At 46.3% G+C, this 16,627-nt stretch overlaps 1 protein-coding gene across 25 annotated transcripts in view; it reads right to left on the bottom strand.

Moving 5' to 3' along the window:
• Positions 1–1,687: 1,687 nt before the first annotated feature.
• Positions 1,688–16,627, bottom strand: part of MSI2 (musashi RNA binding protein 2) — a 255,628-nt gene continuing 240,688 nt past the window's right edge. For 11 of the 25 annotated variants that reach the window (XR_012625799.1, XR_012625797.1, XR_012625798.1 and 8 more), the window contains 3 exons: positions 10,462–10,616; positions 8,709–8,786; positions 1,688–6,443 (listed from right to left, as the gene is read on the bottom strand). Coding sequence is in view for 18 of the 25 variants with exons in the window: in XM_074845694.1 (XP_074701795.1) it covers positions 8,745–8,786; positions 10,462–10,616 (197 nt within the window). In the remaining 7 variants the exon portion in view is untranslated. Of the gene's footprint in view, positions 6,444–8,708; positions 8,787–10,461; positions 10,671–16,627 lie in introns of those variants that run through there. The other 14 variants (XM_074845693.1, XM_074845685.1, XM_074845683.1 and 11 more) reach the window with 6 other exon arrangements.

Here is a 16,627-nt window from a genome sequence, read left to right on the forward strand (position 1 = left end):
CCGGGCTTTTCACAAAACACATAACCCCACATATAATACACTCATAATTCACTAATGTTTGCTGAATGACAGGGTTAAGTGGCTGCTATTCCCGGCCTCCCACCACACTAATGTACTCCAGACCTGTGCTCCTTTTCTTCTGGATTGCAGTCAAATCGTTTCCTGCAGCCCTCGCAGTGGAAGCTCCTTCCACCCCGAATAAACACTACTTCCGAAATTATTTTCATTTGTTTTTCTAATCTAATTTTCCCCTCGGTGCTCCACTAATCATCAATCCCATTAAGGGCTTGATGTGTTGACTGCTTTCCAGAGAGGAGCCCGTCCTGCGTCCTGCCGCACGCTGACCTTCAACCGGCACCGTCCCAGCTGAGCCCCCCCCCGTCCCTGCCCCGGGACCCCACGGCACGGCCAGACCCGGAGCCGGTGCCCGTGGTGGGGGCTGCTGGGCTGGGAAGGTTTGTGGGTGCTGGTGAGGCTGAACCGTCTCCCCCATCCCAGCCCAAACCCGCATCCCGGCCGTACCCCTCCCTGCGGGAGCTTGTGTCATTCCAGGCGAAATAATGTGAATATTTAAGATGTAAATGAGGAGGGGGGGGAGTTGGCTCCGCTCCCCTCCAAGTGCTGAAGCAAAACATCCTCTGGTGAAATACCTGAGCTGCGAAGAGGGTGCAGAGCCAGAGAGTGTGTGTTGTGCCTAATGAGAAAAATAACCAGTGAGCACATGTGCAGGGCCGAGGAATTTATCCCACTGGACTGGGAACACGTTGCCACCCGTCGCCCTTCCTGGGAACGGGATTAGTGCCACTCCCAGCCCAGCTCCGCTGCCTTTCATCGCGGGGGCCCGGGACTGTTTCTCCTTCTCTCCCGTGTGAGGTTTTTCTCTGCTCTCTCAGCAGAGCCCCGAGCTGGGTGGCCCCGGGGTGCCTGGGTCCAGCCTCCTCTGGTAGTAAAAGTTGCTCAGAAACCTTCAATCTAGGGAGAAACGAGGATGAATCAGGCTGGGAAACCCTCCGGATCGCTGCATCTTGCCACCCGGCACCGCCTAAACCCAGGGCAAACCAACGCAGAGCATCCAGACTCATCTTCCTCCTCCTCCTGCAGCCGCCCCCCCACCCGCCAAAGGCTGCTCCGGGAGGCACATGGATGGGTTTGCTGCTGTTTAAGGGAAATCCGATGGGTTTTGTCCCTCTGAAGACGTGCTGCTCCCTGTCCCCCAGCCAGCCTCCCCCTCCCCTCTGAGGCAAGGCGAGCTGGTCCCCCAAAGGGAAGGCAAGGACAAAGCAGGTAGGATTTTTTTTCCCCCTCCAAGTATCTCTAAGACACGTTGAGGTTGATAAATAGATACACAGCTGCCTAGATAGAAATATTTCTAAGCCACAGGGTAAAGCTCTTCTCCTCTGTCAGGACTCGCAGAGGACCTCCGGGACACGTGTGAGGAACGTGGGGTTGAGCAAAAGCCATTAAAAATGGTGACACTTGTCACCGATGTCCTTTACCTTACATTGCCTGTGCCAGGTTATTTTTATGGCAGTTTGATGGGTCCGTGGGGGGTTGGCAGTGGCGGTACCGCAACGCTGCCACGTCCCCCTTACTGACACCTTCTCCAGGGATGGGCATGGGATGCGCTGGCTCCCCCCCATCCCAGGACTAAACATTTCACCCCCCTGAATGAAAGAGATTCCACAGATCTGTTCAAAACAGTTTATTGTATTTTTTCGTCAGACAAACACATTGATTTCTGGACCACAGTAGAGGATGGAAACCTTTCACAAACTTATTTATTTGAAAATACAAATATAAAATTATACTTTCCACATCTGTGATGTGAGAGACCCCCATCCACATAGTATTTTACAACAGGGCTTTAGAAAGCCATACACAGAGACCTGAAAGATGCTTGATATATATAGATACATATATATATGTATATATATAAAAAAAAAGTCACTACCAAAGTTCTCATCAGTTCATACTAAAGTATAAAAGGAAGGGCTAGGCCTGCCACTGTGCCATAGTTTATTTAAGTACATTTATGACCACCTGAAATGCTTAGACTTGCATCCTAGTACTGATGGAGTTCAGACCTCGTACAACAGAGAATGACGGGGATTTGCTACCTACGACGGTCGACGCGACACACGAGCCCACGCGTGGTGTTACGGGTATGTACAGAACAGAGAGCCGGGCGCGGGCGAGTCCTGCTTCCCCCCGGGCTGCCGGGGCTCCACCTGCTCGGACACGGAGCTCTCTCGAGACAACACAGTCGGACTGTTTGGGAACCGAGAACCGATCACGAGGATTTACTTTCTCAAACTACTTTTTTTTTTTTTAATTTTTTGGTAATTTTTATTACAGTATTAAAGTATTGCTTAGCTTACAGAATCTCCTCACGTAGTGTTCGCACACGGCAATGGGTTTGACTTGGATTCTGTACGTATGAAACTCTACAGTGTCTGTGCGCAGACCGGGATCTGCCGGTGTGTCTTCGATGCATCCTGTCTCTTCACCCTACACTAACTTCAGTTTTCTGTTTGAACTATTTTAAAAAAACAAACCAAACCACTAAAAAAAATAATTCAGAAAATTCCACCCAAGAGACATTTCCATAGCATAAAAGACAGCTATGAGTTAGTGTTGGTTTTTTTTTTTTTTTTTTTTGTAAACAGTTTCATATGCAATATCATACATAACCATGGCTGGCCTTCAGTAAAAATGTAGTAAACTATATTGCTTTATTATTGATTATGTTGCATTGAGTGAATGGCAGAAACGAAACAGGAAGGTAACTGTGGCTGGAGTCGCTAGCCCTCATTCACACTACAGATGAAAACAGCATCCTAGGCTTCAGAGCAGGGAAGAAAAGAAATCCGAACACCTTTCAGGTCGTTATTACCAACAATTACCCAATGGTTTAACTAGCCTAGCAAGATGTGTAACATTCACCAGCAGTACGCTGCTGTACAATGGAAAAAAAATAAACTTACAGCAAAGAGAGCCATGCTACCTTAAAGTCCAAGCTACAAATTCAACTTAAAATGAACATTTATGAAGAAAAAAAAAAAAAAAAAAAGGACAGATCAGGCTTCATTTTAATCAAGCCAATCACAAAGGACTTTTTTCTTTTGAAGGGGGGAGGGTACCGAGCTCCTGTGGCTTGTTACAACTCCTCTCAAAACGTCCCCCGTGTTTGGGACGCGGCCCGTCCCACGGCACAGCTGGCGCGGTGCCAGGCGCTCCGGGCAGGGCGTGAACCCGCCGGCGGCCCTTCGCGTGCCAGTTCACACTCCTAGATGGAAATCCCTCTCTTTTTGGTCACTTGGGGTCCGTATGAGATATTTGGAAAAAGAAAAGGGCAACGTCCCTCAGAACGATCCTTCACTCGCTGTGCTTGACTAAAACAAAGGTGGAGCTGAACCTTTGTGCTGAAAAATTTACAAAAAACCCCCAAACAAACGAACAAAGAAAAAAAACCCTTCGAAATGGACTTCTAGATGAGTGGGGGACTAACGTGAACCTTAGTCTAGGTAGCCACATCAAAACATATCGGATTCCACGACATTTGTGCTATGGGCCACTGGGACTTCTCAAAAGGTATATAAACATCTAAAACATATTCACACAGATTAGCAATTTCTTCTGAGCATTCTTAAAAAAATATTTTTTTTTCTCTTAGTAAAATCGTTTTAATATACCGTGCCTCCCTCTTTTAAAAAATAAATTAAAAAAATCCAGTTTTGCATATCTAGCATTAGCATTTAAGGTAGTATGGCACATCCCCTTTTCAAAGTCAAGGGTGGGGATCTACAAATGCCTTAGGAGTTTGCCAGCATTTTTAACATTGTGAGACCTTTGGTTAGTTGAAACCGCATCAGATCAGCAAAAGAAAACAAAAACAAGAGAAAAAAAACAAAGAAAAGAGGAAAGAAAAAAAAAAGGAAAACCTTCCCAAAATTATTAGCATTTTTTTCTTAAATAAGAGAAAGTTCTATCCTTACTGGTCCTAAATCTGAATAACTACATCTAAATTTTTAACCTTAATTACGATACACCTACCATTATGTACTAGAAGAGGAAGAGAGAAAGAGGGGGGGAAAATTCACTACACTAGCATCAGGACAGCACTCTTACAAGATAGCCATTTTATACACTATTAACATACAACAATGATCAACAAAGAATATTCTATGAGGTGACAGGGAATGGAGAGGAAAACCAACTGGTAGTACAGTACATCATCAACATTGACAAAATATCCATAAAAAATTCCCTGACGGTACATTAATTTCAGGGAATTTGGTTTGTTGTTTTTTTTCGTTTTTATTTTTTAAAGAATTGTTTTATTTATTTTATTACTTGATCAAGTCTCAATATTTAAAAAGCGTCCAGCATTTTGCTTAAACCTGGTTGTTCTGAAATAAGAAAAAAACCTAAAATATTACATAAAAAGCATGATTCTTTTTTAAAAACAAGAAAAACAAGGTTTTCTCCTTTCGGTTAGCAGTATGGTGCCTTGTTTTTGTTAAAGATGCCTTGCTCTACCTTGTCTATTGAATGTCTACGTTAGTCTACTTGTTAGTAAAATTTACAAAAATAGGAGTGCAGCAGCTCTTTTTAACAAATGTCGCATTCAGTGTCTTATACTGGCTGTACCTAAAGTACCAAATTTATAAACGTAACAATTTAAAAAAATATTAATAAAACTTGTCAATATTACGTTAAAAAAAGAAGAAATATATCCACACTACAGTATGTTCTTAATGCCACCTACCATGTTGTACTTCTAGTTTGCTGTTGCAGGCCTATTTACCAATATTAAAAAAATTAAATTAAAAAATATCCTTCATAAGTTTCCTCCCCCAACAGAGGACCATATATATAACAGCCAAATATTAAACATGTGCAAATAGGAAACTGTCAGTTTTTCCCCTACCAGTCACAGTGCAATGATGTTTTATACTTTATTTTTTTTAAAATTCTGTTTACAACTACAATAAATTAAAATCTTCCGTTGCTTCTAGGGTGAAACTTGTAGCACTGAGGTATTCCCAAAAAAAAACCAAAACAAAACAAAACCGAAGTTGCTTTCCTAATTTGTTAATACAGAAAGTAATGGATAAAAAAGGTAACCATGCAAGCTTTAAAGCTGCTCTGCCTGCGGCAGGCGAGCGCGGAGGAGGGACCTGGCCCCCGCCCGGGCTGCGCAGGGTGCCCAGAGCTGCTGAAATGACTGGACAGCAAGTTGATCTAGTTTAAAACAACAACTAAAAAAAAAAAAAAAATTTTAAAAAAAAAAAAAAAAGGTGTGCTTTGAACCGTAAATGCATTAAATAGGAAAACCGTAGCTTCTTTTTCAGTCTTGGGAAAAGCAGGTTTTAAATTAAAAAAAATACCACTAGACTGTTCCTTTGTAAGCTGTGCACGTCTGATAGCGAAGATGCTGGTATGACGCTAGGAGAGCTGGAAGGTCCTACCACGGCTACGGAGCAAGCTGACCAGTGTGTGCATCACCTAACTCCCGCGGGCCAGCTCCGGCAGTTGGTCAAAAAGTCTAAAACTTTCTTTTTTTTTTCTTCCGTTTTCATAGAGAAACTGCCTTAGGCTGACTCCATCACAAAAATAGGTTTGTATTTCTCTTTCTTAATAGTTTATATGTAGTTAATGGAATTGTATTTACAGTATTTTTTTTTTCTCAGAATTCACAATTTCAAAAAACCTTATATCACCTCTTTCAACAAAAAAAAGCACTTATAGAAAAAGGACGCACAAAAAGTTTGTAGTCCTTGCCTTATTGCCGAAAATAGATAGAATTAGGTTAACGAAGACGCCACAAACGAAAAGAAGGGCTAGAGAACCTGCTGCTCACCCGCGCCCCCCGCGCCCTGCAAGGCCACCCCGAAACCGTGCCCGCCGCCGGCTCTGCTCCCCCCGCCGCCCTCGGCGGGGGCAGAGCCGGTACCAGCGGCTGAGACTCCTGTCACCATCTCAGCATCCTTTAAGCAACAACGACTACGTAAAACAGAAGGGAGAAGGAGGGGAGGTGGGAAAGAAAAACGAAAGAAACCCCTTAATATAAACAGTTACACTATGGTTAGGCTCTTGCTAGATACACAAAGAATTAGAACTACGTGGCTACAAGACTATGTCAAAATGCTACGAAAAAATGTGGTTTGGAGAGGTTTAAAAAGAGGGGGGGGAACCCATCAAGAAAATAAAACGAACAAGAAATGGGTTTTATATACATACTTTTAAAAGCTGTTGTTTTTATAGTACAGCAGATTCATGAGATGATGAGAGAGATTTTAAACAACCTAAGTCCGTCGAGTGCCACCTCCAGTTTGTTTGCGTTATCGGTGATGATGTAGTGCTCAAAGTCTGATGAGATCACCCAAACGTGGGCCCGGTCAGAAACTTCGCCCCGTCTTGCCCGGACATCCAGAGAGACTCTGCAGGGAGGAGAAGGCAGACACAGGACACGGAGGAGAGGGAGAGTTAATTTTGAGCTCAATTGGGTTTTTTAACAAAACCCCCCAAATGTTTGCAAACGCTTTGCAAAGCCGCGGCGTGCTCTGACCCACACCGAGGGTGAATCCGGAGCGGCCCGGCTGAAACGCAGAGGTGTTCCTGGGACTGCCACGGTGGGAGAGTGTATTTAATATATTTATTGCTCTTACTTTCCAGCTCCATCCCCCTGGAAAGCTAAGCCTGGACTTCAGGCCGCAGCGCCTGCCCAGGCAGGCTGGGGTTAGCTCTGCGCTAGGCTGGCTTCGGAACAATAAAATGCGACTTGATAGATCAGAAGGACAAAACTGTTCCTCGGGCATCTGTTACGCCAGGAATTTACATGGCTTCGGGAAAACCATTTTTTTCTAAAGGCACGGCTAAAGTACTTGAAAGGTAACAACTTTTACACGGGCACACTGCGGTGGTGAGGATTTATTTTATAACAGAGGCTTCAGCTTCTAATGCTCCGTTCTGCCGGTGCTTAACGTTGAGCTGGAAATAAATATTAGGGGACTGGCTCTGCAGGCCGTTGCTCGCAGGGCTGGCTGCGGCAGGCAACGCACCCTGGTCACACATTTTTGGAGTGGGGGGAGCTCCAAAACCCATCCCCAAACGGCCGTGCCCAGGGCGAGGCCCCGCCGGCACCCCAGGACCCGCAGCTCAGCCAAACGCCTCCTCTACGGCCGCATCCTGCCCCGGGGCCCGGCGAGGGACCAGCTGCCTCGGGATGCGCCGCCGCAATAAAAATTTCAAACTCAGCGGTCCTTGAGGAATTAATAATAAGGCTCATTTCCTCCTCTCAAAATCTATTTTAATTAGTAATGAGTAACATTAAAAGCACTTTCTGTTTTTAAGTCATTAATGGTTTGAGCCTTAATACTGGCCAGTAAATGATGGTTACAGTTTGATGTGTTGTGGTAAGTGTGAAATGATTACAATACATTAATCTGATGAACTGCCTTCATCGCGGCGTTATTAGCGTGAATTATGATGTTCTGCTCAGGTCTCCAGCCGGCGCTGCGTACCACCTCGTTATTACAAAGGCTGATGGCCCAGAAAACGTGAAGGATTCTGACAAATTGATCTGTGAACATACCCTGATACGTGCAAATAATAACTGGGATTAAAGCAAGAGTGCTCATGCCACTTCTTTCTTTCCCATAAAAAATACTACTTGGTGGAGCAAATCAATTGACGGAACAATTTCAGGTAATCTTGGGTGTATGTGGGTAGATGAAGAGTAAATAGAAAACCCCTTTATCCACTCATATTTACGTATAAATCTATTTTTATATAATTTAAAGCCTCCAAACGTTTTCCGCAGTTCCCAGCCCCTTGACTAACTGTAATTCTAATTTCATACACCAATTTTGAATGTAAAACATGTGACATGGATCAGGTAGTGCCGGGCGAAAGGCAGAGAAATAAAATCTGCCACCTCCATTCCATTTGTCTGTACGGACTAAGAGCTCTAGAGGTAAACTTGTGCCATTTAATGGGGGTAAACTTCTGTTTTTTTCATTGACTGACTTTTCTAATCTACTCTGTTCTTGGTGTAAGAATATTTGTTTGCAAAGATGAATATGCCAAAGGCCAAAAAAATTAAAAAAAAAAAAAAAATCAAACATTTAATTAACTTGAGCTTAGTTCAAAGGGTAGGAAACTGGCAGCGATCCAAGGATGCATTACTCAGGTAATGTCTTTAATTTAATTTGTTGAGGTTTAATTTTTTTTTAATCTTGATAATTGCTCTATGGTTACTAGTTACAATGTTATCTTTTAGCTGTAATATTTGGTACAGCACTTAATTAAGAATGATGGTTTCTCTGTAATAAAGCAGTGGGGCTTGTCTATTTTTAGACCAGTGCTTTGGTAGCAGATCTATAATCCCCATTGGGATGCTGTCAGCTGGCCTTGGCCGTTTCCCCACAGGTTTCTGGGATCGCTGGGTTTTCTGTGGGGTTTTTGACTCTCCAAATTATTGCACTTAAGTGTCACCAATATGAAAATGTGACTTTCTGGGAGTTTAGCTCCTGATCGGTCTTCCAGTTTCCAACCCGTGAGATTGATTTGAATAACATAAATCACAGAAAGGAATGATTAAAGGCCAAGGAAAGATGAAATGAAGATAAAAAATTGTTCACTTAAAGTAAATATAGGGGAGATGGTAGTTTAGCACAAAGTACAAATGGTATATACTGTAATACCTCCAAGTGAGATGGCAACCAACCATGTGTAACGTTTCAATGGTATCCATTTGTAAAAGCCGTTGCAATCAAAGGTCCCTAAAATTGTACAATTGTTAAGTTCATCAGTGCTCTATACATGGGAACAGATGATTATTAATTTTGGCAAGAAATTATCAAAGGACTTGAAAGACTGTGTTGCCAGCATGAATAGGTATTTCTGAGAGCTGTTCTGGTCACCGATGACTCGGTGTGCTGAACCCTATGGTTTCCTTTCCAAGACCATAATTTTCTCATTCCCCCAGTCGCAAAAATAAGGTTTGGGTTTTCCCTTCTTTATTTTGAAACCAGGGTTAGTAAATGGAGAGTGTTAAATAAATAGATATGTAAAAAAAGCTACAGGATTCTTTGCAGTTATTGGGGGAAATTAAGAGGCTGCCAATCTGCAAGTCAAATACAAAATTGTTCTTTGGAGAAGCGTTAGTGCAGACAAATCCGGATAGTCAGGCTTGTACCTCGCATCCTACTACTTGAAAAATCGGGATGTTGCTGAGGCTGAAGCGCCCAAGCTTTCAAGAACAAACAGGTCTTTTTCTTTAGGTGAAAAATGGAAATAAGAGGTGTTGTAAGTGGTGAGAGGTGGCAGTTTAAATTGATGTAGCTCTTAGCAGAGCAGTAATATTCCGCGTTTGGTACTAGAATTGATCTGAAGGGATTGTCAAGTCCCTGGTGTGACCACAGGACGGGCAGGACCAGGACGGGAATTGAGCACACGGGCACAAACGGAGGCAGCAGCGTTTTTGTCTTTTTGGGTACTGGTTGCTTAGGTAATAAAAATAACACAATTTCAGGGACTTTGTCTGCACTACGCTCCCCCCACTCATCCAATTTGGTCAGAGAGTGAAATTCTCCGCTCCGTTTGAGGGATCCCGGGGGGGCCCTCTGTACTTTGCCGTGTTTATCGTACAAGAGGGGAAGAAAAAAAAAATCTCATCGTTTTGCTACAAAAAGGGAAACAACTTCATTTGCAGTTTTTCTGTTTGGGAGACTGACAGCCACCAAAGAGGTCCAACCACATTCATGCTAACACACACAGGTAAAACAGTGCGAGCTGAAAAACAGCATGCGGCTTGGTTACGCAGATCGCCATTGCCCGTCATTAGTGAGACTGCGGACCCAGGCGGCGTTAGAGGCGCTTTGCCAACGACTTGACAACAAAACGGAAGCGACTTATGTGTAACCTGCAGATTTTTAAGGACTGTTAGCGACGCTGTAACTGGCTGGAATGTCAACAAATGCCAGTGTCCACCCCCCGGACGGCCGTCCCCTCGCCGGGGTGGCTGTGGGCAACCCTGGGGTCCCACCAGCCGAATTAATGAGCTGCTTTTTGCCCGTTTTAGGTGGGACTCGTGCACCCTGCAAATGGGCGCATCAGCCGGGACAGGTGGTTGGGCTGATATAAAGCCCATATAGATAAGCAGGAACTTTAAAGCTCGTAATTATTAAATACTTCCTTTAGAAATGCGTCAAGTCTGGACTGCAGAAGGCATCAGCCGGGCGTTTCCAGCTGAGCTGGTAACGAGCAGCGCCGCCTGTCGGCAGCTCAGCGGGTTGGGCACCGCTCTAGCAGGCTACAGCAGCAAGGCGCGACGCTCGCCGTCAGGTCATAACTAACAAAAAGCCCAACATAACCCACCCCCCCGACAACGAAACCCCCCTCCCTAGACCGAGAAGCGGGGGCAGCGGCTCTGGCGCCGGCGCGCGCGGTACTTACGGCGATCCCGTGGCCGAAGCCGGAGCCCGGCTGCGGGCTGGCGGCGCTTATGTAGTTACCCACGCCGGAGTCCTGGCTGGCCGTGCCGTAGAGGTCTGCGACGGGCCCTGGGCTGTTGGCCCCGGGGAAGCCTCCGGGTCGGGCTGGGTTGGAGCCTGCCGGGGAAGCGGGTGCGCCAAAATTCGGTTGAGCACTGTAGCTATTCAAGACTGGTGTGCAGAGAATAAAGCTGGGTATGAGGCCAGACGCCGGGCATGCACCGTTATTACAAAGCCAAACACCAGAATAAACAGCCTAGGCCCAACTTCTAACACTTAACCAAGGCCATGCGATAGGAGAGCAAGTACTGGATAAGAGTCAGCCCGTACTACTACGAAGCTTAGAGCTCCAAAAATATATATATGGATATATATAAAAAAAAAAGAACAATCATTCAACACACTACTGCAACCAGAGACTGGAGGTGCTCATTTTCACCAAATTATCACAAAATATAATAGGTATTTTTCAACATCTGACTTGATGCTCATGCAGTAGTAACAAGTTCTCTAGGTCTGGGCACGCCGAGACAGCATTCACATCCCATGCAAACTACAAAGGAACTAGTTTGAGACTACACATTGTGGTAATATTGATATTAAAATGTTGACAGCAAGTAACTTCAATCGCGTCTAGGAAAATCGATTTTGGATCCATTCGATACTTTTGAAAAAAACCCGCCCTTTTAAATCAGTAAGCTGTAGAAATAGTTCAATAGTTGATTTTTTTTTTTTTCTTTAAATGGTATGGAATGGAACAGTTTGGATTTTTTTTTTTTTTAATATGACCAAGGAGAGTGTTGTTTTATTTAATTTTTTTCCTTTTGATTTGGAGAGCGAAGACCTACCTTCGTCTCCAAAACCATGCTTGGGACATCAACCAAACTTAAACAAATAAATAAAGATCAAAAGCAAAAAAGAATTCCAGAGGGTGTATGACAACTCACCTCCTAATGTGGAAGTAAAAGAAATTTTTTTTTTCCTCCCTTTAATTTTTTTTTTTTGAGACAGAAAAACAATGTAAATAAGAATGATACTAAAGAATAAATTTAGATATTAAAGCATGTTAGATGATCAGGCTTCTGGCATTTCTCACAGTTGCTCTTGGATGTAAAATTTATGAGTAAAGAAGTTTCAATGCAAAAGAAAAGTCAGCGGACTAGGAGGAGCTGGATGGAAATGGCTTGCGGGAAGCTGGAGCTACACCTGAGTGGTACTTGCAAGGTCCTCGGGGAGCGCGCGGAGACTGGCCTGCCCGCACCAACTAGTGCCTCACCACCTCCCAGTGCCAACACGCGTCCTGCAACGGCCAACGGCCCGCCCTGGGCCTCCCGCTGCCGCGGGCTGAGCACGCCGGGGGACGGGACAAGCCTCCCCTGCCAGCCCCAGCCGGGCTCAACCGGGCACCCGACCCGTGGCAGATCCCATCACCTCCACGTTCGAGGCTGTGCCAAGATTTCTTCAGCCTTTTCCTCTGGCTGCAACTTCCCACGTGTCTTCATTAAGCACTCGAAAGGGTTTATAAAGCTGCAGTAACCCTCTGGGTCAGACCCGTGCTGACCGACTCCTGGGCTGGGCTGGGGATGGGAACCAGCGTGGGGGAAAGCCCTGCTCAAGGGGCGGCCCGAGGGAAGGCTCTGGCAGCATTACGTGGGCTACAGTGGGCTCAGCCTGGATTTGCTGCTGGGCCACCACCTCTCCTGCCCTGGCCCCTTCCCCCTGCATGGCCCTCCCAAGAGGTCCCCATTCTTCAAATGAATGAATTAACTGGTCAAAAAAAAAAGTCAACCCGGCAGCTGTCGGCTCTGCAATGCAGGAAAGTAAATTTTACAAAATAAATGATTTAATGCAGCTCTGAACTGGTAGCAGGGGAAAGTAAGTAGGACATCTAAGCTAGCAAGTTAAAAGAAATAAGGCATGAGAGAGTAAACAGATTTTGGAATTCACTGGCAAACAAAGCGCCTTTTTTATTATTAAAGATTAAATGTCAAGATAACATTTGGCCTTCTCACTCATGAAGAAAAATATCCAGCTGAGATGTTCAAAAGCCCTTTATTACTATAAGCTAGCACTTTTTTTCCCTTTTCTTCCTTCTGGTTCGATAAAATGGACACGAGTTTTACTGCCAAGTCACACAGAAAACCCAGTTGGCCGGTCTGAGCAAAGGCAGGAGCGCGGCAGAGAGACACGGCAAGGCAAAGGGGGGATCCTGTTAGTAAAATACTCCTGCAAACCCCCGGCAGTGCCAGGAGAGAGCCCATCGCCCGCCACCGCCCCGGGGCCAGGCGCAGGGACCGGCCTCGGCCCCAGACAGTGCCCAGAGTCACCCGCGATCTGCGTCGTTAACCCGCAACCACAGAACCGTGCACGGGTGACAAGGGGACACACTCTGCCGTGCAAAGAGAACAGCAAACGGAGACTGAGGAGCTGGAGAGAGACGCTCTGTCCCCCCAGACATCCCACCCCGGCCACTGTCGCTTACACCCCTAAGAAACCTGGAAGTACCGGCCTTCCTACATGCAACTGGCAACTGGTTATTCCAAACTCCTTCTGACTGCGGGTAGGTAATGTAAGAAAAAGGTACTTTTCTATCTGCTGAACATCAGTTGAATACTCCAGCTGAATGCTCACAGGAGGGCCCCCCAAAAGCACGCCCGCCGCTCCGCTGCCGGGGACGCCCCAGCACCGCTCCACGCCACCGGCTGAACCCAGAAAACTGTGTAGAAAGGGCTGGAAGCTTTTACAGAGCTGACACTTTGCTCCAGATCCAATAAAAGAAACAGAAAAGCTCTCATAATTACTAGGAGGCTACACATTCCTCAGAAAGATGTATTTTAACAATTGTCTCAGCCATGGCGAGTTGCTAAATATTTGTCTTCTTACAATAGCTGCACATAAGCTCACCTGGAGCCAGAGGCACTTTTACCATTTGAAACAACAGCAAATGGACCTTGAACAACTTTCCCAACACACATTTACACTCTGCTAAGAAACACCTGGAAACAAATTTGTTTTACACAAACCTGGAGTAATCTGAGACTAAAATGAAGAAGAAAAAAATCCCCCAAATCCTCCAGTTTTGGTCCTCAAAGAAAATTTAAGACTCTTTGGAGACGTGTATCTTTATGACAAAGTTCCCGATGTCAGCTCAGTCGCCGGAGGAGGCAGAAGGTGCCCGAGAGCCTCAGCTGTGGTGAGCTGCGGGAATCACAGCGCATTAAGATTAATGCCTTGCAGGCTGGAAGGAATCCGAGACTCTCCCCCGGCCACCGACATCCTGCAGTCAGAACCAGGAAGAATTAAGGGCATAAGTTCGGAAGCACGTTGCTGAAAAGCTGTCAGGGGATTGTGCTGTCCCAGGAGAGGGGAGGGAACCGCTGACCGTGTCTTGATGCCAGTCATGGAGACCAGGAGCAAAGCCCGACCTGTTGCCTGGTCCCAGCAGAGGTACTGGCTGAGCTGACCAAGTATCTCCTGATTTTGGTTGGCTGGAGGAACCATCAGACTGATTCAGCATTGCCTGGGCGTTGGCAGGGCCATCTCCTCCCCTTCCAAGGACTGCCAGCACTCAGGAACTCTTGGCAGTCAAAGTACCATTTCCAACATGCTCTGAAAGGTTCAGGTCCAATTTACCAACCAATTGCACAGGAAACCATCCCATACCAGACGTTTTCACAGCTCCGAGACTGCAGCTAAGTGCCTCCAACTCAAGGGTTTCCTCTAGCATAATCTGCAATCCCAAGCATCACCAGGAAGCCCTGTGATAGATCAAGGTCAGGAGAGATGTGGAAAAAATTAGATGTGTCTGTAAGTCACAGCTAACCAACTTTTATCTTCCTCAGCCCCAACGATCCCTCATCCTCTGGGTTACAGAAACTCCTTCTTACGCCTACAGAGATCAAGAGACAGCAGCCAAGAGATGTGGCAGTGACAGGAACAAGGAAGTTAAATGTCTTATTTGCTTCACTTTGAATTTGCTGCGGGTTTTCTTACAGAAAAGGCTTCCAGCCTTTGAATTTTGATCCGTAAGTGAACGCTTGCCTGCAGGCCAGAGGGACAGGCTTTGGGGAGCCTCGGGCTCTACCCTGCCCAGCACCGTGGTGGCTTAGGGAGCATTGAAAATCCATGAGGGAAAGCGAGATGGGGCATGAGACACTGAAGCAAATGTGGGTTCATAAAGCAGCTGCAGAACAGGCTTTTTTCAAATGCAAAGCGTTGGCAGTGGTGGAGTTGGGATCTGCTGGGCACGGCTGGCACAGCGAGAGCCAGACCCTGTCTGAAGGGGCAGCTGGGAGTCCAGAGGCAACGGGAAGAGACGGAGAAATGCCATTGCTGAAAAGGCTGAAAATGGATAAAAGGATTTGGTGCCTTGCCACAAACCCCTGCCAGCGTTTAGTATTTACAGCGGTCAGGTTTTGCTGTGGCAGAAGCCAGGGTTTGCTGTACTTCCCTGCTGCAGCATGCATCTGCATGTGGGGTCTCGTCTCGCTTGGGGTTGTGTTTGGTGCAACCGTGCCCGCCCACTGCACCCTCTTCTCTACCCAAGCTGCATCTCCTCAAAGGAGAATCTACTGAAAGTCTTTCTGCTACAATAAATACGAATTTGGAGAGAATTTAAACATTCATCCATAACCTCAAGACAGTGCTTCAACGAGCAAGGCTATTTTATTACTAACTCGCCTTGGTGTCCTTTAGCAGAGCTGTCTTTTCCCACACTTAACATGCGTGCAAGATGCTTCTCAACGCAACGTTCGGACAACAAGTGATTTATGTCAAGGAGCCAAGAGCTGGAGCCCAAAATGCTCCTGGCAGCCCAGGCTCACGCAGAGGCAGGAGGCTGGGTGCTACGAAACGCTCCGCTGGGAGCAGGGCCGGAGCTCGCTGCGCTCGCTTATCAAGTGCCTTCTCCTGCAAACGGCCATGTTAACGCAGACCCTGCTCATACGTTAATCCGCGTTCAACAAGAAAGGTCACCACTGAAAGATAAACTCTCTTTCGATGAACTCTTGAGAAATTTCTAAGTCAGGATTCATTATGACATTTGCCTTAGCGAACAGCGTATTACACTAACGAAGATCCAAAGGCCTGGCTGGGGGAGTGGAGAGGGCAGCTGGGTACAGCACAGCAAGTCAGATAGGCTGGAATCCCACCCAAATAAACTCATTTCAGCTGTGAGTGATGAAGGGAAAGAGGGAGGGAAAGGAGAAGAAATGTGAGCATTTTGACATTACTGTCCTACAAGGAGAACTTGCATAGTACCGGGCTCATGGTCAGTCCCTTAGGGCCTGGTAACTTGGCTGTGGTGACAAAGCAACACTTTTAAGCACCACTAAAGTAGGAAACAAACCAGGTGAAATATGTACAGAGGTGTAAGACAGGCACTGCACGGGGATGGCTGTCCCCCCCCGCCCCCCCAGCCCTCATGGCGCCTTCGGTGACAACACTCTTCCCCCTCCTGCAGCACCAAAGCCTGAAGACTTAACACCTTGTGGGGGGAGGACTGGCTCCTACAGCCTCTTCACTGTTAACTACTGTGTTTTTGCTTTGTTTTAACATATAACAAATATGAATATTTAAAAAATTAAAAAAAGTGAAGAACGGTGCAAAAGGTAGTTAGAGAAACTCCTGGCTGCCTTCCCAGCCACAGTGCACAGGCAAGAAAAACCTCAAAAGTCTGAAAGAAACCACCAAATGATTTACTGGATTCTGGCTTTGAGAAGAGGCAGGATACTGCAGGATGAGGTATAGTGCCCCGTTATTACATCCAGAAAGACATTTTGCACTTGAGGGAGCAACTAAGAGCAGAAGGGAGCTGGCTGGAGCTGCCCCAGCTTCTCTCCATCCACACGTCCCTGCCTGCACCCCGCAGGTAACCCCGCGGCAGCCTGTGCTCGCCCCGAAGCGCCTCTTGGTCAGTATTATACCAACACTCCCAGAGACCCGTCTCATGACACCGGATCACCGCCTGCACCTCCTGGAGAGGGCTCCTCATCCCTGGGCAACGCTTCCTGCAGTTACTCCTGGCACGGCTGGAGGCAGAATCCGGCCGCGGGCAGGCTGCCTTTTGATGGAGGCGCTCCCCATAGATAGATCCTGCTATCTAACACCACACGGGGAACACAGCGACA

Source organism: Strix aluco, chromosome 19 (genome assembly GCF_031877795.1).
Source record: "Strix aluco isolate bStrAlu1 chromosome 19, bStrAlu1.hap1, whole genome shotgun sequence".
NCBI classification, from domain to species: domain Eukaryota; kingdom Metazoa; phylum Chordata; class Aves; order Strigiformes; family Strigidae; genus Strix; species Strix aluco.